A 20340-nucleotide genomic window follows, 5' to 3' on the forward strand; every position below is an offset into this window, starting at 1 on the left:
TGCATATGCGTGTTTCCCTGTATGTGGACATGAAGTATAAGTATAAATGCAAGTATGAAATATACCTAATAGGCGTAAACAATTATATGAATGGTACGAATTAAAGGCCGTCTATACCTATGCGTGTCTCCCTGTATGTGAACGTGAAATACAAGTATTTATATATATATATATATATAAATATATATTATATCACATATATATATATACATATAAATATACACACACATACACACACACATTATCTGTTGTTCGTCTTTACGTCACACACACACACACACACACACACACACACATATATATATATATATACTGAGGACAAAAAAGAAGATTGAGTTTATATATATATACACACACACACGCACTCTCTCTCTCTCAAGATTCTCAATGACACGCAAACGTTTCCAGAACATTTATACTTTATTATTTGGATATTGTGATTACCAATAATTACATATTTACTAATGATCGAGGCGGAAGTCAAGTTGCGTTTTTTCCGGGTTCAGCATGTGCTGTTCGTTTTACTCAGCTCACGTGCTATGTGAGTGTCATCGACGAGAACTAATCGATTTTTTTCAAATTTCAATATATATTGCAAATACCACCGTCGGTCATATTTTTAGGATGGGGATGGTGTGGATGCGGTGAATGCAGCGCTGGATAAGTTGGCGTTTGAAGAGCTGGTAGACGAAGCCGATGAAGAGGTTAGTCTAGTTCGATATCAAGAGTTTTGGGCCTGGCTATATATAAGATCGGGCTTACCTACTTCCTGTTGGCGTTTATATCATTTTGTGTCCTATTATCCCTATCCCCTCCCCCCTCCCCCTGGTATATTCAAACATTAGCGGATGTTACTCTCCTGCATCCGATTGCAGACACTCCATCTATTTCGTTCTTTGTTTCTTTCCTTAGTGAGGAGGTTCATAGCTACTGCAAATGATCGCAGTATGCGAGATCGTTGAGAACATCTCAGAAGCCATCAATAACGTTTTTAAAACATTCATTGGGATGTGTAGGCGATTGCTTGCTGGCATTTTTTCAATAGGCACTAAGGACAACATGTCTGGAGTTTGATTCTGAGCTTCTTTATTTTTTATGTTCATCTCGCGTCCAACGAAAATGTATTGCGATCAATATGAATGCGAGTCTTATAAAGGGATCCGACTTTATTTACACAGCTCGAGGAACAAATCAACTGGGCTGATCTACCCGAGGATGCATGCAAGTACTGTGGCATCCACAACCCACAGTCGGTGGTCAAGTGTGTAACCTGCAACAAATGGTTCTGCAACTCACGCGGGACCACCAGTGCCTCGCATATCATCAATCACTTGGTGCGCGCTAAGCACAAAGAGCTGCAGGTACCTGTGTAACAACCACGGTGTGCATGTACGCAGGTTTTTATAATAGTGCATATAACGAGTGTGCAAGTGTTTGCGTCGAAGCTGTTGTTGCTTCTCGTGTGTGCATACGATGTAAGCAGGTTCCACTTACAGACATAGATATTACGACATACTACATGCAAAGTTGTTGTAACTTGCCACGCATGCAAAGTAGGTTGAGTATCTGAATTGCATCGAAATTCCATGTGCACGTAAGTGTGGATTTGTAGGAGCACGTGTTCGCATCAAGAACTTGCGCTTCATCAGACCTATTCTGGCCACGATTGCCTAAATCGTATTCGTCCACCATTCACACACTGGTAGCCATTAATGGACACAATGTTCGTCTCTGCTTTACACAGAGCTGCGTATTACCCAGCTAACAACTAAGATTAGTGTATACTCTAACTATATGAACTCACACCCTAACACCGCGTACGGCATTCGAACAATCATAGCTGCATCACGAGGGTCCCTTGGGGGATACCATCCTGGAGTGCTACAACTGCGGGTGCCGCAACCTGTTTCTGCTGGGGTTCATCCCTGCCAAGAGTGACTCGGTGGTTGTGTTGTTATGCAGACAGCCATGCTCGTCCCAAAGCAACATGAAGGACGCCAACTGGGATGTCAACCAGTGGCAGCCGCTGATTGACGACCGCACCCTGTTGCCCTGGCTGGTCAAGGTGTGTGCTGTTTGGCTTTATATGTCAGCTGTGTGCTGTTTGGTGATAATGTCATTTATTTCGGGGTATGTTATAGTCCAAGTCAGTGTCTAATACCTGGCAACAGCCGTGCTCGTCTGGAGCTGTAGGAGGACATTAACCAGTTTGTCATCTATAGCAGCTCTACCTTGGTTGGTAGAGGTGAACTCTATTTAGTGCCGATTTCTCGCAATCTAGCGTTATGGTGCAGATTTGATCCAAATGGTAGGGGCACCTTTTGGCCATGTACAAAGGTCAAACCTTCCAGTAGCGATTAATGAGTAGAGATACAAATCAGTATGCTGTTTTGAAAGTTTACTGCATGTGCATAGCATTAAACACAAAAAACCCTTTCTTTTCGCTTTCGGAAGGTACCGACGGAAGCTGAGCAAGCACGTGCGCGTCAAATCTCGTCGAACGTCATCATGAAGCTGGAAGAGATGTGGCGTGACAGACCCACTGCTACACTGGAGGACTTGGAAACACTGGAGAGTGGCGGCGATGGGGACGAGCCCAATGCCGTACTTATCCGGTACGATGATGCGTACCAGTATCAGAACACCTTTGGCCCATTGGTGAAGCTGGAGAGCGACTATGACAAGAAGGCCAAGGAACAGCTCACGCAGAGAGGTAGGCAGATTTTTGTTCATGTATATATATGTACATCTGTCCATGTCTGATAGAATCTGCGGGACCTTCGTAGTGCTATTTCTTTCCGGTTATTCGAGCATAGACTTATTTGCTCATTTATCTAGTTTATTATACGTGAGTGGTCTGAAGTTTTTCCTATCTGTCTACATGACCACTGGTTATCACACAATTTTGATGCTTCTTATTTGAAAATTGTCACGAGCAACCATGTGAGATTTAGTTTTGTCCCCGCTCAGTGAAGCAATGTAGTAACCTTACTGCTAAACACTCAGGTATCGTCGTACGTTGGGACACGGGGTTGAACAAGAAAATGATTGCCAACTTCCATCTGACCTCGAGAGATGATTTGCGACTGATGAAAGGAGATGAAATCATTCTCAGGTAATTTGTATGAATCGGATGAGATCTGCTACTTTTGATATGGTCACCCATATCAGGGGTACATTTTAGATGCGTTTCCCTCTTGGAATATTAAAATATCATATCGTGTAATTATAAACATAAACATATGTAAGTTATAGTTTACATTACAATGTGCGCTTTTAAATGCTATTTGAAATTGGTTGACCACAGTTATATTACAACAAACGTACATGTAATATATCCACACACCTACACACAATCACTTAAATACAGGTACGAAGGAGAACTGCGTGGGCTATGGGAGGGTGTTGGATATATCATCCGTACCCCCAACCAAGGTGTTGACGATGAAATCGCTGTAGAATTGCGCTCATCTGCACACGTGCCTACGGAATGCACACACAACTTCGTAGTGGACTTTGTCTGGAAAGCCACGTCCTTCGACCGCATGCAAAATGCGCTGAAGACCTTTGCGGTTGACGAGACGTCTGTCAGCGGATACATCTACCATCAGCTGCTGGGCCATGATGTGGAGCCGCAGACTATCAAGTGCACTCTTCCGAAGCGCTTCTCTGTGCCCGGTCTCCCAGAGCTAAATCACTCGCAGGTCAGTTTATGACTTTGGATTTACCCATAGCTGTGCATAGTTTGCTTGTTTATCACTCGCAGGGGTGTATAGTTCTTTTGTGGTTGAGCACTCGGGCTGTGTATATTCTATTCATTTAGTGCTCGCAGTTATGTGCCGTTTCTTTGTCTAGCACCCGCAGTTGCGTCTGGTGTCGCTGTGAACCACTCGCCGCTGTGTGCATTGTTTTTAGCGGCACAGCCGTGTCTATCTCGACGTCTATGGAATGTGCTCCTCGTTGTCGCATAGGTGTATTCATTTGGTATTGTGCCACAGTTGTGCGTGCTTGTGCGTGCATCTATCGCACCCTTAAGTGTAGGTGTTGTATTTTTGGCGCAGTTGCATTGCAGATACAACCCGTGTGGTTGGTGTGCTCTCACCACTGCAACTGTCGTATATTTCTACAGGTGTCGGCCGTGAAGTCTGTGCTACAGCGTCCCCTGTCGTTGATCCAAGGACCACCGGGTACTGGCAAGACGGTGACCTCAGCGACTATCGTCTACCACTTGGCTCAGCAATCGCACACCCAGGTGTTGGTGTGTGCACCAAGGTATGCAGTGTTAAATCAGAGCATTCTTCTGAAGGTCCTTAGCGGAATATCTAAGTGCTGTTGATTCACATGTGCCTCGTACTCATTTATGGTTTTGATGGTTGCATTGCTTTAGGGCGCACTTAGAACGAACGAGTCTTTTGCTTTGAGACCGACTTTAACCTTCTACAATCTCAAACGTTCGCTAAAATTTGCTGAAATTACAATATCCTCCGCCACAGTAACATTGCTGTGGACCAGTTAACCGAAAAAATCCACAAGACGGGTCTCAAAGTGGTGCGTTTGATGGCCAAGAGTCGTGAAGCCATCGACTCGAGTGTCAGCTTCTTAGCACTGCACAAGCAAGTGCTGGGCAATTCCAACTATCCCGAACTGCAGAAGCTCTCGCTACTTAAGGACGAGATGGGCGAACTGTCTCAGTCCGATGAGAAGAGGTATGGCTTTGCAATTCCAAAGGCAGCCTAGCAAGTGTGCGGAACAACTGGCAGTTTTGTGGCGTGAATACATCGGGTGATGTTTTGTACGTGCTCATAACTTTAACGTTTATGTTTTTATTATTACTTCTATGCCCTGTGTGGTCAAGTGTATCTAGACATACGCTAAACTCGATTATTTCAAGTGCCAACTCTCCAGACGCGGAGTTGTATAAAGCTAGATCGAGTGGTATTGTAGCAATTTTGCCGATGTTGTAGTATTTGAATACGCAAAGCACATTGTTACGTACATGTGTCGCAGCTACACACGAGCTCATTTTTCTTCTTCTCGCTAACTTCCGCTCGGCTGCTGTTCACAGATTCCGGTCGTTACTATGGGCCTGTGAGAAGGAGCTGCTTAACAACGCCGATGTCATCTGCACCACGTGTACGGGTGCGGGCGATGCGCGACTGTCCAAACTGAAGTTTCGTTGTGTGTTGATTGATGAGTCCACTCAGTCCACTGAGCCTGAGTGTCTCATTCCGCTAGTACTGGTAAGTGTCTAGTACTGGTAAGTGTCTAGTACTGGTGGGTGTATTTCCTGCATACCCTACCGTTCAGAATCGCGTGCTTTTTTACTGTGATGGTCGCACGATGCGATAACTGTAGTTAGCTTGATGGTTCCATTTGGTGATGGTGTCATCATGCAGTCATCCGATTTTAGGGGTTCTCTTGTAACCTCAGAGTTTTGTTCTGTCTAGAAATTATATACAATTCCTCACTCCCACGTCTGTCGGTCCGTCACCCTCACAGTGCTGTGGCTGTGTGCAGCAACAGACAACAACGGAAAACTAGCGATAGTATTACAAAAGCAATACTACTCGGCTACCCCATTACTACCTCTCTATATCAAAGTCAGTATTACGTATATCATTCTGTCGCACGTCTGGCTAATGATAGAATATTATGCCAACACTTCACCTCTTTTTCTGTCAAATTTCATACTACTGAGAAAATGGCGATATATTACCGCTCCCTCTGCTATTCTGTCACAAGGCATTTTACCGTTTATGATATAACTTTATGTTTATGTTTGACACATGGCTTCCTACTAATAGGGCACTCGTCAAGTTGTGCTAGTGGGAGATCACTGCCAGCTGGGTCCAGTGGTGATGTGCAAGCGGGCGGCAGGGGCTGGTCTGTCGCAGTCTCTGTTTGAGCGATTGATTATTTTGGGAATGCGGCCGAATCGTTTGCAGGTACGTATTGCTGTACTTCACTCAGAGTCTTCATCAATTGCAATGAGACGCCTCAACTATTATGATATATGTGATGTACGGTCAATTTTTTGCACTGAATCTGTTTTTCTGTCAGATATATGCTTCTGACAGATTCATTTTACGGTTGTATTCCATCTATAGAATTCGGGTTCTATACTGCTTAGTCCGGAATTATATGTATCTGCCATCAATCAACATTTGTATGCGTATCCACAATTCACAACTGTCGAAGTGGAATCTCCGGTTACAGTTTCGGGTTATATTGTGCACGGATTTTTACAGTACGGCAGAAACTGAACCCTCACTTTAGCAAATTGTGATTTATAGGTCACATAACTGCGCTAGCGCCGTCTATGAATACTAGAGCGTGCACGATCGCTTGTTTCAAATCCTTAAAGCCAACAAATAGATGTCCATTTGTTGCCCAAAACTCACTTGAGCTGTCTTTCACATACAGGTGCAATACCGTATGCACCCGTGCTTGTCGTATTTCTCGTCCAACATGTTCTACGAAGGGTCGCTGCAGGATGGTGTCACGTCCACGGAACGAGAGACTGAGTAAGTGTGCAAGAGTCCGAGTATATGATTCGTATTCAGTGCTTGTCCATCCGATGGCCTCATGATCGGCGTGTGGGGAGAGGTCATGTTCATAGCTGGAACATTTTATGTAACTACACTTGGGCGATCTCTAGTGGATTTGACGGCTTCATATCGTGTTTCAGCTCATCTGTTACATTGTGCCACATGTGTATCTGCTATTGCGCGTCCTTCTAATGGACTGCAGTATGTGCAACACCGGTGCATGATTACATGCATTCTTGTTTTGCTTTGATCTGTATGTGCATTCTGGTGTGCGTGTCCATTCAATATGCAAGTTGAATTATCTTTAGGAAATTGGGTTTGTAATTAGTGGCTATTGTGGTACGTCAATAAGTAATTATATCTCTGCGAGCTTATGATGCACCTATAGATTGTTTTAAACTTAAAGTGCCGATATCTCAACCCGCAGCTACGACTTCCCATGGCCCGATCCTCGGAAGCCTATGTTCTTCTGGTACACCATTGGTCAAGAGGAAATCTCTACTTCGGGCACTTCGTATCTCAATCGCACCGAAGCCACTCGAGTGGAAAAGTAAGTCTACCTTTGACGAGCAAAATGCTTGTGTATACACTGCCGGTGGTTGTTGCAGTAGATGTGTGAGATCGGGCGGTACATCGTGTATAAAAAACCAGCTAGTTGCTGCTGTGGTGTATTGCTAGGTGTATGCTCATTTGGGCTGTGATGTAACCGCCGTGGATCGTAAATACCTAAATGGCCACAAGGACTACTCATTTGAGATGGGGCTATTCTAGGCACAACACACGGCAGTCATACACGAAAATTATGGTGTCTGTGTCGTGTGTCTGAGGTGTTTACTCCATATTTCTCAATATGTCTTCTCGTTTGCGCACGTGTCTGGCGCTGCGAGTATATTGTCGCTCAGCTGGTTTTTCAATTATGTTGTTCAATCCTGTATTGGAGTGATACAGAAGTGTTCTGCTGAACCTCATCTATCTTATGCACAGAAGAAGCACCGTACACTGTGAGCATTGCAATACCAAATCCTAGCTATGTAAACAAATCCTAACAACGTAAAAAAAATCATAGCCATATAAACCCGGATACCATGAAACAGCAAGCTGACACCCCGATTATGATGTCTCCCAATGATTATCGCACACTTTAGATGTGTAACGCAGATGTTGAAGAGTGGCATTCTTCCTGAGCAGATCGGTGTCATCACTCCGTACGAAGGGCAGCGCAGCTACTTGACTCAGTTCATGGCCTACAACGGTCCCATGCGCTCAAAGCTGTACGAGGTATGTGTTTTATCACATCATAAGTATATGCATACATGGTGCATTAACCGCAGTTAGTCATATGTATTCATGTTTGGCCTCAGTGTAAGATGCTATATTGAAATTACCCTGAATTTAGACAATTGATTACTTAGAGCCCGCAGCTTGATACAGTTTGATTTGCGAGCGCAACAACTTATTCGCTAACTAAATCATGTACTTATCCATACCGTCCCACGGTTCCACTTGCATTTTAATTGAGATCTTTGACACCCTTGATTGGCACCGTTGACACTACCGATTGACACGTGTGATGGTTCCTTTGACACTTCAGGAGGTTGAAGTAGCCAGTGTCGATGCCTTCCAGGGTCGCGAGAAGGACTTCATCATTTTGTCGTGTGTGCGTTCCAATGAGAAGATGGGCATCGGATTCTTGAACGATCCGCGTCGCCTCAATGTGGCGCTGACCAGAGCCAAGTCAGGTGTTATCGTCATAGGAAACCCCAAGGTGCTACACAAGCAGGTAGGAAAGCCCGCACATGCAACATTATAAGGCCAAACGGACATCAGTATACATCTCACATGCAACATTATAAGGCCAAACGGACATCAGTATACATCTCACATGCAGTGCTAGCAAGCACGCACACACAAGCATACACCACGCATGCTGCACTAGAAAGCATGCACACACAAGCGTACATACACCACACCCAATTGTGTCGGTGGTTGCTAGACACACTCACCCAATCACACCAAAAGCAACTTTAGACACCGGCCTACCGTTGAACCATAACGTTCAAGCTTCACGGTTCAGGAATTTGCGAGTGGTTTGTGTGCTTGTGGCTGTTCCCGTGGTGTGGCACTTGTCGATGTGAATACAACAAGACAGACGTCTATGTAGCCACTAAAACCTACACTCCATCACCTGCACGTGCATACAGGTGGGCTATACTGTCACAAAATATATGCACACGCAAAAAAGGTCCTATGTGAACGTGTTTGTATACCAATCTGCCCACCTCTATAGGTATATATATCGGAATACAAAGTATTCAACTCCACGTTTCATTCATACCGGCGCTGTCTTTCTCATATAGGCCCTGTGGAATGCTCTGCTTGTGATGTACAAGGAGAGCAACCTGCTGGTAGAAGGGCCCCTCAGTAACTTGAAAGCCAGCAGTATGATGATTGCTGCACCGCGTGTGCCGCGCCAAAAGGTATGCTGAGGTTAGGTCGCTACCAAGTGTATCCGGAGCGTGCGATATATGGTTGTATACGAAGTAGCGCGGAATATTTGGGTGCACGGGCATTTCGTGGGTTTATTTGTTCCGTTTATTCGTCAGCACCTGTCATTGATGTGACAATGGTTTCATCATTTGTCGTATGATTTGATACTGGTTGGACCACTTGTTGTATGATGTGACTAAGGTTTCACCATTTGTCGTATGATTTGATAATGGTTGGACCTCTTGTTGTATGATGTGACAATGGTTTCACCATTTGTCGTATGATTTGATAATGGTTGGACCACTTGTTGTATGATCTGACAATGGTTACAGAGTTAGTTTGTGACCACTCGACTGCTTGATCGCTCATGCAAGTTACTGACTTCTGCCATCTGCACTTCTTGCGCACTGCAGCAATCGAGCTACGCGTACGTGGACCAACAGCGCTACGGCAACGACCAGTACAACGCCAATGCAAACATGGGCCATCAGCAGTACAGCAACGGCCAGGCCTACATGCAGCACCAGCAGCAACAGCACCAGCACCAGCAGCAACAGCACCACCATCAGCAACAACAACAACAGCAGCAGCAACACTCGCAGCAAATGCACCAGCACCAGCACCAGCCCCAGCAGATGAGCCAGGGCTACGGTGTCCACCATCCTGGTATGTCCACGTGTTCTATGCAGCTGACATTTTTTGTGAGAATAATAGTACCGCCAAACCTCATGACGTCGTGTGAAGTAGTGCTATAGATGCGGCATATGCAATCATGTTTATGCATTATGCGGCTGCATTCGTATTGGTGGTTATTCACACAGACAGTCTTCCTTTACACTGTCGATGCGGGCTAAATTGCACTACACCACCAACCACCCTAAAACCCTAAAGTCCTGAAACCCTAAACTCTGAGACCCTAAACTCTGAAACCCAGGTCTTAGCATGCAGCCGGTAGAGTACTTCAACACGCGCGATCCGCTAGGGTTCATCAACCCTGAGGCGGTGTACCATCCGTCACTAGTGCATGCGCCTGTGCCTGTGGGCTACTTGGCTCCGCTGTCGCAGCACAACTTCTACAGTCAGCAGCAGACCACCTCACAGAATACCCCACACACCAACGCACACACCAACAACCACGCACAGCACATGGGAGGAGGCCACCAGCACCAGCGCAACGCGTATGTGGCGGTGTTTGCCTTTTACCGCAATTGCGTGTATTGGTGGGGTTTTGTGCACGTTCATGCGAGTGTGTATTATTTTCGAGATTTTCCATGGTGTACCTATGATTGGGTCGGTATACCTTATGTTGAGTTGGTGGCAGTATTGCTTCTCTGTCGACTTATTCATATATTCGTATACTATACATGCTTTTCTGGGTCAGTGCCGTAGCTACGAGAATTGATCGTATTTCTGCACTGCTGTACTCGCATGCAACATTCTCATTTATAGTAGTATGATCGACCGCATACGCGCTAGTCTACGTGTAAACAAACACTGTGTATGCGTGCTCTGATACATGCAAATGCGCTTTCCTGATTCTCTTCGAAGTCCCTCTCAGTAAACATCACATCGAGCTATCCATAGTTTAGCACGTTCGTTGAGCTTATCTCGAGACTGATATTGAGCTAAACTCCATCTTGTTTGACAATCTGATCGCACTCCCTTACAGTGGTAACAACGCCATGCTGAAAGAGCAAGTGGTGGGCGACAACATCCAGAGCATTGAGCTTACACAGGGCTTTGCCGACAGTCAGGTGAGAGTGGATGTCATTGCAGCGAGTTGTATTATGTTATTGCTGGTAGTTGAATTTGTGTTTGCACTGGTGAGCTGTGGGCAATGGCGATCGAGTGCCGCAACGTGGGAGTCAAAGTTAAGCCGTGGCATGTGTCGTCGTGCTACATTCCGTGTTACATTTCTTTTCAATGTGTACTACTCTGCTCGAGTGTGTAAGTTGAGTGTGTATGTGCACTGATGTTTCTTCAGCCTATGCATGTATGCTTATAAATTTTTCAAGCTTCGCCCGCTTTTTAGAGAGCGGAGGCACAAGTTGATGCCATACGAATGATGTACACGCACTAGCAGTTTGGCGAGTTGTCAGGTGCGGGGTTGTTTTTGTGCTAAGTAGCGTCTGCTCATGTTTATTTACCTTCTTGCGACTGTCACAGTTTGATGGTGCCGAGCCTTTGTCTCAAGAGGAAATGGACGGCTACCATACGCAGACCTACTAGCGGATTGCTGTTTTTACACCTCGCACGTCGTCGACATGAACCGCTGATGACCTGCTGATGGGACGACATTGTGGCCGTGCGCTTCACTAGCAATATGTGACTGTCACAAAAGTATCATAAGTGCTGCCACCAGATATTAGGGTTTTCCCGTTGGCCTTTGGCATGGTCTCTGGCGTGGACACTTCTGTCGTGACTTGACGATTCCTTCCTATTGACACCGTTGTTGCGTTGTTGGGATACTTAGCTTGGCACCGTTGTTGGGATACGACCTCTATGCTGTCACGGATCACCTTTCTTGTTGTGGTTCAAGGCGCCCATTGCGTCTGGAAATGCTCAAAATCGCTGCTACGCAGCCGCATAGAGAAGTTCGACATCGAAACGTCCACTGCATGTCTGCAGCGGCATTGGAGAGCACTTATTGTAATCAAAGGTGTGTGGGGGGGGAGCTGGACAGAGAAGTTGGCTCCCACGAAGGATATGCATAGAGTTGCGTACTAGTTTGATTTTGGAGGCGTAATGCCTGGACGTGCACTAACAAGTCCAAACGGAGTATGCAACCAGCAAACGACGTGTTCGCTCAGGCATTTGCCGCATTGCATTGGTCTGTATATGAGACGGCTGTGGTATTCATAGGCATATCTATGGCCATATCTGCTGAGTTATGGCCACTGCTGCAATATGAATACCGCGCAGCTGCCGCGAAGGAACCGCAATCAATTGGTGGATTGAGTTGTCTTCCTTGGGAAAATGGCGTCGCTCAAAGTTTGTGAACTCGAATGAAACTAGTAACTGTCAAGAAGATTTTATTTCTATAGGGCGGGCGGGCAAATACGCTCAATAATAGTTCTTTAGGACAGGCATTCAAACCGTCAGTAGAGATTCGAACCTTGATTCACATCGAGGACACCTCGGGGGATTGGCTACACCCGGGGGTGGTTGTGCGTAGCTAACGAGCATCACGGGATGTACAGCAGATATACTTAAGTATGAGCCTTCGCAGGCGTATTCATGAGTGTAAATGTAGAGGGAGGCGCTCGAGTACAACCTAGAGGCAAAATGAATGCTGCCACCTGCATGATCCAATAAACATGCTAGATCTCAAGCACTTTGCCTATTGGTGTTGACAACCACTGAGATCAATTTTGGAGTCTACTGGTATAGCCAAGGAGCGCATATCGATCTTCATTGGTAGTCGATAATGGCGCCCTTGGATCCGCCGCTGCCATTATGTCTATCTATATGTTAAGATATTTTTATTAGTTCTAAATGGTTTGGTTGCCTTCCATTGCTAATTTTTTTACTCGAGGAGTATCATGGTACAAAACCTGTTTTACCAACAATGTTATAGGTTGATGGCATTCTAAATGAAGAAATATCTAGAATTTCTTTCACTATGTGGATATTAAGCAGACTATCCTACAATTGATGGAGTCTGTGTTTGTGTTGTATGAGCGAGTGTGCCTGTGCTTGGGGACCCAGCAGGTAGGCGACAGCGGCGAATGTAGTATGCTAGTCAGCTGCCTTGCAGCATGTGCTACTTCTCTTTTCAAATTAGTTCATATTCCATGACAAGTACTACCATGGAATTGAAATAACATCTCCTATGCATATATAAACATGAACTTCCAGTTCATGGCGAGTATGCCTCAGGCAAAATAGCCTGGTCTTGCACTCATGTACCGTACTATATTTGATTATTGCTCTGGCGTGGCTTCTGATGGCTATGATATCGAACATGCTTTCAAAATGTGTGGCTATACTTAGAAATTGCGCCTACGCAATTGTAGTTACCTGTATGCTTTGAGCACACTCAAGGCATAGGTGTGCACACCAAGAAGCCGAAGCGTGGAGATGTGTGCATATGATATGAACGAGTATAAATCACACTCTTGACTGAGCTAACATTCGCAGGAAAAATCAGAATAACGTTGACGAGGTGGACTTGATTATCTTCAAAAGAATTGATGTCGTCGAAGGCAAAAAGTCAGACAACTTTCTGTGTATAGTTCAACAATATCTGAGAGCCCATTTGCCAAATCATTACGTAGAGATCGACTGCTCGTACAGCAGTAGAGTACCGTCCATAAAACAGTACGGTTTGTTTATGCACACACCGTGCACAACCTTGTTTTAGGATCTGCTCAGTCGGTTCAATCGAGGCAGTCGATACTGGTACTGTATATATTCTAAAACTTGGATAAGTTTCACGCAAGTAGAATTTGGGCACAGCAGTCTTATATATATCATTTCTCATCACAGAAGGACTTGACACGGCCATACAAAAGCCTGTGGTCTTTCACGATTGCATGCGAACCATTTTTGTGCGCCTGAAAGGCTGTACGCAGCTGTCTCCCACTCCTGGGAGAGTCACAGTAAATATCAGTGTTGTAGGGGGTTGCTGGTAGCAGTACAAGGTGCATTTGCTGGGTCTAGTAGCAGCAGTTGGAAGGTATACACTTTGGTAGTAACCTCCCACAGCGCGCGGCGTATCTGCAGCAAGTGAGGTCAGGCTGTATGCGACAGAGGTATGTAAGTGGCGTATAAAAGATTAGCTTGGAAATTATTAACAGCGGCAAGTGTGTTCAAGTATATCGAGGACTAGCACAACATGAATAAACGGAGTTGACTGCGTTAAGTACTACAAAGAGTATTGGAGGTGCCACAAGGTACCTCAAGTGTTCTAGAAGATTGAAATTAATATCTTAGTGAAAGGAACGTATATTTATATTGTTATTTTGCAATGAAGAGTGAAAGATTGTTGTGTGCGGATGTAGACTGGAGACGTATGTTTATGAATCACGCTAAATACGTATGCCACTATAAGCATTGGTTAAAGTACTTTTAGAAACAGCATATCCTCTCAGAACAACGCACAGCTTCTGGGCTGGCACTTGTGCTTGCGACCTCATCATATTCTCCTGCTTGAGTCAGTTTTTTCGCATATTATTTTTGTGACTATACTCTGCTGCCTACTCTCTTTCACTTCCTGCACCGAGTGCACATTCCTAAACCCTCACTCAATACAACGGCAGTGCACACACAACATTTATGAGTCATCGAATGTGATTCTGTTCAATTTCTTTACAGAGAGAGCAAATCATATGGCGGGAATACAAGTATTCACGCCACCACAAGTAACAAAAACACACCAGCAAAAACACATGGACACCCCAACCACATCGAAATCAAAATGTGATTTGAACAGCAGTCGCGGGACACCAGAAGAACACAATAGCGCAAGTCGACATACCAGCCAAGACTGACCGGACCTGGTGCACTCATGAGCCGACACCTGCTCTCGACATTTCATCACGTACTCTGTATAGAATATGCGACGAATAGAGGTCTGCTTAATGCCCAATAAATAGTACCAAACAATAACAATCTTTTTGTAATCGGAGTCGCATATTTTCTAAGTTTCAAGGTATGTCTTCTAGTTTCAAAGTATCTCAAGCGTAGTTTCTAGCATTGGATGCAAAACTCACGCCACACTCCTTGTATAAGCAGTATTGTGGGGGTGGGCCAGAAGTAACAGACCATGGAGTAGGATATTGCACGTGTGTAGGTGCATGTATACCGCAAAAGAATGTCGCACACATCCACAACCACCTACCAGTGCCATCGCACACACCATACTATTACATAACGATACTGTATTCTTCACCATAGAACGGCGACGAACAGTACTATATACCATAAAATGGCAAATATATATGTATAAAAATAGATATATGTGTATATTCTTTGTGTTTGTATATATTTGATGGGGTAGAGACGAAAACAATTCAGGCAGAAGTTAAAATCCAGCGGCTTAGACTCCGCGAGAACGGAAAACGCCGATGTATGAGTGCATAGTTTAGTTGGACTCAAAAGACATACCATGTCTTGAACCCCACTCCAAGCAGACGCACATAGGCAACATTGCCCACACCTTTGTGCTAGCAAACTGGCAGCGTACGGTAAGAGCATGGACAAGGAAGGACATGACACACAGCAAGAACAAATACACGTATGTCTTCGAACATGCATACCTATACAAGCATTATGCATGTACGCATTGATACAACAAACACAATGCGAAATACTATGGGTATATGGTAGATGATACTGCACATAGTTGCTGGTGTACACAGATACCATACCTCACTCTACGCATAGCTGTGCACATAGTTAAATATCATATTCGATGCTTTACGTCTACATACACCTTCTTCAGGCCGTGCAGGAGGGTGTGGGGTAGATACAGCATCGGTGTACTGCACAACACTACGTATGATACTACATAAACATACCTATTTAACTGTGTTACAAGTATATGACACTACACACACCGTTCTCAGGCAATGCAGGAGGGTATGGCTGAGGTGGATTCGGTCTTGGTGGCTGCGGAAGCTGAGGCTGAGGCTGAGGCGGCTTAAGCTTCTTGCTCTCGCAGCACTGTTTCTTGGAGCACATGGCATACTCGCCTGCATAGCCCTCGTAGGTGCACCTCTTGTCTTTGGGCGTGCATGCTACGATATTTTTGTCCACCCAGTGTTTGCATGTCTTGATAACAGGTACAGGCGAAGGGGAAGGTTCGGCTCTCTTGCAGCACACGTGTTCAGAACAATCCTCTGTGCCCTCGGTGTGTGCGTAGTTGTATCGGTGATGTCCATCTGTTGCCACAATAGAAGCGTTCCGCGTTGTGGGAGTGAACAAGTGGATATGTATGAGTTGATTGGATCTGAGAGCGAACGAGAATAAAGATGGCTGGGATCTGGTCCCTAAGGAGTGTTAAATCTAAGTTATCTGGAGTACTCCTCACAGCGCGGACGAACGATGCTCTCTGTTTCCAAAACAAATACACACGTCGCAAAAGTAGAGCTGAGCAAACAGCAGCAACGCGCCAAGAGTTGAAACAATCTATCGACAAATATCCGCAGCGCTTCTAGATGAGTTGTGGCTACTCACCTAACACACTACACACACGTGACAAGAGATAGCATGACACTGAGTGGAATGGTCAACGAGTCTGCAACAACAATGAAAGACTATTGTGTACATCATGTGTTCACCAAAGGGATGAGAGTGTGCAACAACAATGAGAGACCATCGTGTACATCATGTGTTCACTAAAGGGATGCACGGTAATAAGCAGAGTCGAATGAATATGGTATGTGCAACAAGACGTACTCCGGATACGCGGACAAATGAAATACCGACAGACCCTCGTGCATATAGTGTTTATTATACACCCTGGTGCTGCTAGTGTTTGCTATAAACCCTCACGCTTCTAGTGTTTGGTCGTGTAGTTTCAAGTATACATCATGATCACAGGGCTCATGGTGGGGACAACTACAAAACAAAAAAATCTCAAAACATACACACGGTACAAAGGTACTCTACAACTTCAAATACATCAAGCAATACGCAAAAAGAAGCTGTTGAACTTCAACCGTATCAGCATCAGGCGAGCCACACGTTCACTACGAATTGTATGCATCCTGTACGCATACGTTCACGCCCTCCATAGCAAGTAGTGGACTACCTTTGACAGCGCACTCTTTTTGCTCGTTCGTGTCACAGTGCACGTTTCCCTCATCGGCCCATTGCTTGCACTTGATGATCTTCTGAGGTGGCAGACAGCAGTGGTCCTTTGAGCATTGCTTTATCTCCTCAGCATTCGACCGTCTCGTACGCTCTCCGGCGGCACGTCTGCGATCTTTGGATAGACAGATGTGAATGCGAGTATGTAAATACACTGAGACTCGGTGTAGATGCGCTGTGTTCGGCTCTAGACAGAGCTTTGATAAGGATCTATAGAAGTAGAAAATGGACCCTAACCAGTACGGGAATGTCTCATTTGGCATTCAATGAGAATTTTTGCGCCTCAATTTATTCCATTATATTGACTGATGCCGATCCAAATATCAACTGCTAAATATTACAGGAAGATCTGCTAGCGGTTTAGACTTAACCTACTTCGTATCGTAGAGTACTATGGATACACAAGTTACGACAATGATCCTGCGCATTGAAAAATGCTCAGAGGCAAGTAGCATACCACTGTTAATTGAAATTACTTTTAAATACCTCGCCTGTTGGCTCGTACACCTATGAACTATATGTTAACTTGTACACCTTTGAGCTATATGTTAACTTGTACACATATGAGTTATATGTTAGCTTCTACACCCATGGGCCACATTAATGAGACCTCAAAAAGGAACATTCATTTGCTGTCATCCACCGACCCAATTGAGCACAACTGAACCAGAAATGTTCAATGCAGTTGACAAGTCATCAGACAATCACAAAAGACTCAAGCACAGTGGCGACCCGTACACAGTGTCTAAACTTTAACCGCACCACCAAGAGAAATACAAACTGTACGATGCGAATTCACAGTAGCCCTCAACTCACACATGCAAGTTCTAAGTATAACCCTACACACACCTCCATATTCAAAGGGTGGTCCTGAGTAGCTGTTGCTCGGCCCTCCAGTGGCTGAGTTGTAGCATCCATCTCAAATACCCGATCGTAGTTGTTCTGCACTACATTCACGTTATCGGCGATGATGATGTTGTGCTGTGCTGCAAATTGTGAGCGATGAGAGGTGAGATATTCGCATCACGACTCGTTCTTTTGGTGTGGATACTGTATGGAAGAATTACAACAGCTGATACATTTTCATCCAGGATACACTACACACACACTGACAGTGAGGCAGAGTTCTGAGCCGACCCACTGTGGTATGTGCATAGAGCTGAATCAGTACAGAATGTGCATCGCACAGAGGTGCAATCTGTGTCAGTATCTGGTAGTAGTATACGCCTACTTACTTGGGTTAGAGTTATCATCCCTGTCTGGGCGATCACCCTTATATGAATGCTCCGTAAAGCATTCATCATCTCTTGGCTCGCATTGGTGGTTGTTATCTTCTACCCACTCATCACACCACACCACCGGATCTGTTGGTTCTTGGTAACAGCAAACCTGTATGCACGGAAGGGACTTGTTAGAGATTTTGCACAACAACACCCCGTTTATAAACAAACAGCATTACAAACAAAGCACATGTACTTCTATTTGCGTTCATTAGCTTTGGCTGCGATGCACATGGCAGAACATTCACCTCGTCCGAGCACTTGCCATATCCCATGAGACCGTGTGAGTGACACATTTGCTCCTTTTTGACATCACATCTGACGTTTTCTTTCTGTGCCCATTCCCCGCACTTTTTGGGTTGGGCTGGTGGAGGCCCGTCGCAGCATCGTTGCACTGAACACTCGTATCGTCCCGGGTAGCCATCAGTGTATATATAGCAATCTTGTGTGTTCATGGTACAGTCTATGTCTTTGGCATGCACCCATGCGTCGCATTTGCTGTCGATGATATCTGCAATGACCGAATTATTGAATTAGCTGTGTTAAAGCTTTGACAAAGACAAAAGAGACAACCTTGGGAAGCTTTTTGAGTTGACGGCTTCACCGGCACATCATACTTGTTAGCGAACGGCGAGTACGCATACACAATCACATACTAGAAGTTTCGAGCGTAAATTTAGAGACCATAAAGTACTTGCTTTGATCGGCAACATACCAGCAGATGTCTCGCAGCAGAACTTTGCAGAACAGTGATCACCCGCCCTGTGGATTGGTGTCTGACACTGCCTATCTTGAGCTCGACAGTCCATGCCTTGTGAATTGATCCAATGTAGGCACTTCACAGACTCGTGATCTGACCGTGATGAACGCGATGCAATGTTGATCTTGGCATTTGCACCATTCATGGCTTCCATTTCAATCTCTGCGTCGTGCATGTATCTAGCTATCTCTCCATCTATCTGTGATCCCCCAAGATTACTATCAGAAGTTGCGTACGCATATTTGAGGCTTCCCACGAGGCCTAGAGAGAGTATACAGATGCTTCTGAATGAATTCATGTTGTCTTTCCCCCCAAACTTGGCCAACACTATTCACTCGATTGATGAGGGTTCGTCTCACACTCTCACATGCAACCTGCGAAGCGTACGGTCACGGGAGTTTCTTCCGATTGACTAGTTGATCGTTCCAAGGTGATGTGAGTATAGATTATTAGCTAATCTTCCACTATATCATACACTGTCTCATGCCCGTACCGATACTAATAAGTGTCCACGCCAAACACTCATCTAAAGTCTAAAATCAATGTATGTTCATTGTTCACAGGCGCACTCAACTATCGCAAGAAGTTGAAGGTGTTTATTGAACCACCAGATAAAGTTGCATGGCCTGAAAATCGGAAAATGTGAAATTTCTTCGCCATTGATAAATCATAAATAGAAAATAATAAAGAGTAAAAAAGTAAATAGAGTAATTGCAGTGACTAGCAACTGATAAGGGCGACCAATAAAAAATATGAAAATACATGCACAAAAAAAAATTGTATTTATGTACGTACCATTATACACGATCAAACCACATAGCAAATTAGCAATATAATTATAGCAATAAAGATTGATAAAGAGATCTTTGATCTGAATTCTAACGACCTTCAGATAGTGTGCGGACCTTCAGATAGTGTGCGTAATAAATTGTATGATTCTCTCCCGTGTCGATAATGCTGATTCAGTGATTCTCGTGTTTCTGTGACATAATCCTTGTCTGATAAATAATGATGGACCCCTATATTGGTAAAAGCAACCCTCTCGCTTCAACAACCGCTCTACTCTTGTATATCATTCTTTATACAAAGGTGGATTTGTATCTACGTTTAAGTGAACTCTTGCATGTTACTCCTGAGGTATAATAAAAGGGGCCGAAGTGATCATGGTTCCGAAGCCCTCGCCTGTTTCAGTATACCTCGTAGATCGATGCAGTACATACCATTCTAAATAAGTATACATGCACGATCATACAATACCAACGAATGCTGATTGACAAAAGATCTTTATTCTCGGATAGTCTATTTGAAACGACACATGGTTGCCCAATAAGCTATGATAAGAAGATCACATGCGAATGTTTGTGCACTCAGAGTGGTTACTCTCTCAATTCAAGTTCGATGGCGGTCTAGAAGGTAATGAATGATTCTACAACGTATGATTCAGTAGTTG

The 20340-nt window shown here is 44.6% G+C and overlaps 2 protein-coding genes across 2 annotated transcripts in view; one reads left to right on the forward strand and one right to left on the reverse strand.

Moving 5' to 3' along the window:
- SARC_01315 (regulator-nonsense transcripts 1) overlaps positions 1-12617 on the forward strand; it is a 14162-nt gene extending 1545 nt beyond the window's left edge. The window contains exons 2-20 of the mRNA XM_014304969.1: positions 624-704; positions 1179-1361; positions 1841-2065; positions 2455-2713; positions 3007-3115; positions 3371-3704; positions 4130-4272; positions 4494-4706; positions 5066-5240; positions 5805-5945; positions 6424-6524; positions 6976-7098; positions 7694-7826; positions 8140-8328; positions 8906-9025; positions 9449-9701; positions 9970-10213; positions 10705-10789; positions 11202-12617. Of these exons, the coding sequence (XP_014160444.1) occupies positions 624-704; positions 1179-1361; positions 1841-2065; positions 2455-2713; positions 3007-3115; positions 3371-3704; positions 4130-4272; positions 4494-4706; positions 5066-5240; positions 5805-5945; positions 6424-6524; positions 6976-7098; positions 7694-7826; positions 8140-8328; positions 8906-9025; positions 9449-9701; positions 9970-10213; positions 10705-10789; positions 11202-11264 (3174 nt within the window). The 3' untranslated portion in view covers positions 11265-12617. The remainder of the gene's footprint in view (positions 1-623; positions 705-1178; positions 1362-1840; positions 2066-2454; positions 2714-3006; positions 3116-3370; positions 3705-4129; positions 4273-4493; positions 4707-5065; positions 5241-5804; positions 5946-6423; positions 6525-6975; positions 7099-7693; positions 7827-8139; positions 8329-8905; positions 9026-9448; positions 9702-9969; positions 10214-10704; positions 10790-11201) is intronic.
- A 1693-nt stretch (positions 12618-14310) lies between these two features.
- Positions 14311-19065, reverse strand: SARC_01316 (hypothetical protein; the record flags this gene model as incomplete). The annotated part of the gene is made up of 7 exons (XM_014304970.1): positions 14311-14343; positions 14515-14582; positions 15596-15919; positions 16792-16965; positions 18086-18239; positions 18379-18641; positions 18846-19065. 7 exons carry the CDS (start codon positions 19063-19065, stop codon positions 14311-14313), a joined length of 1236 nt encoding a protein of 411 aa, XP_014160445.1.
- Between the last annotated feature and the right edge of the window lie 1275 nt (positions 19066-20340).

Source organism: Sphaeroforma arctica (genome assembly GCF_001186125.1).
Source record: "Sphaeroforma arctica JP610 unplaced genomic scaffold supercont1.51, whole genome shotgun sequence".
Lineage (NCBI taxonomy): Eukaryota > Ichthyosporea > Ichthyophonida > Sphaeroforma > Sphaeroforma arctica.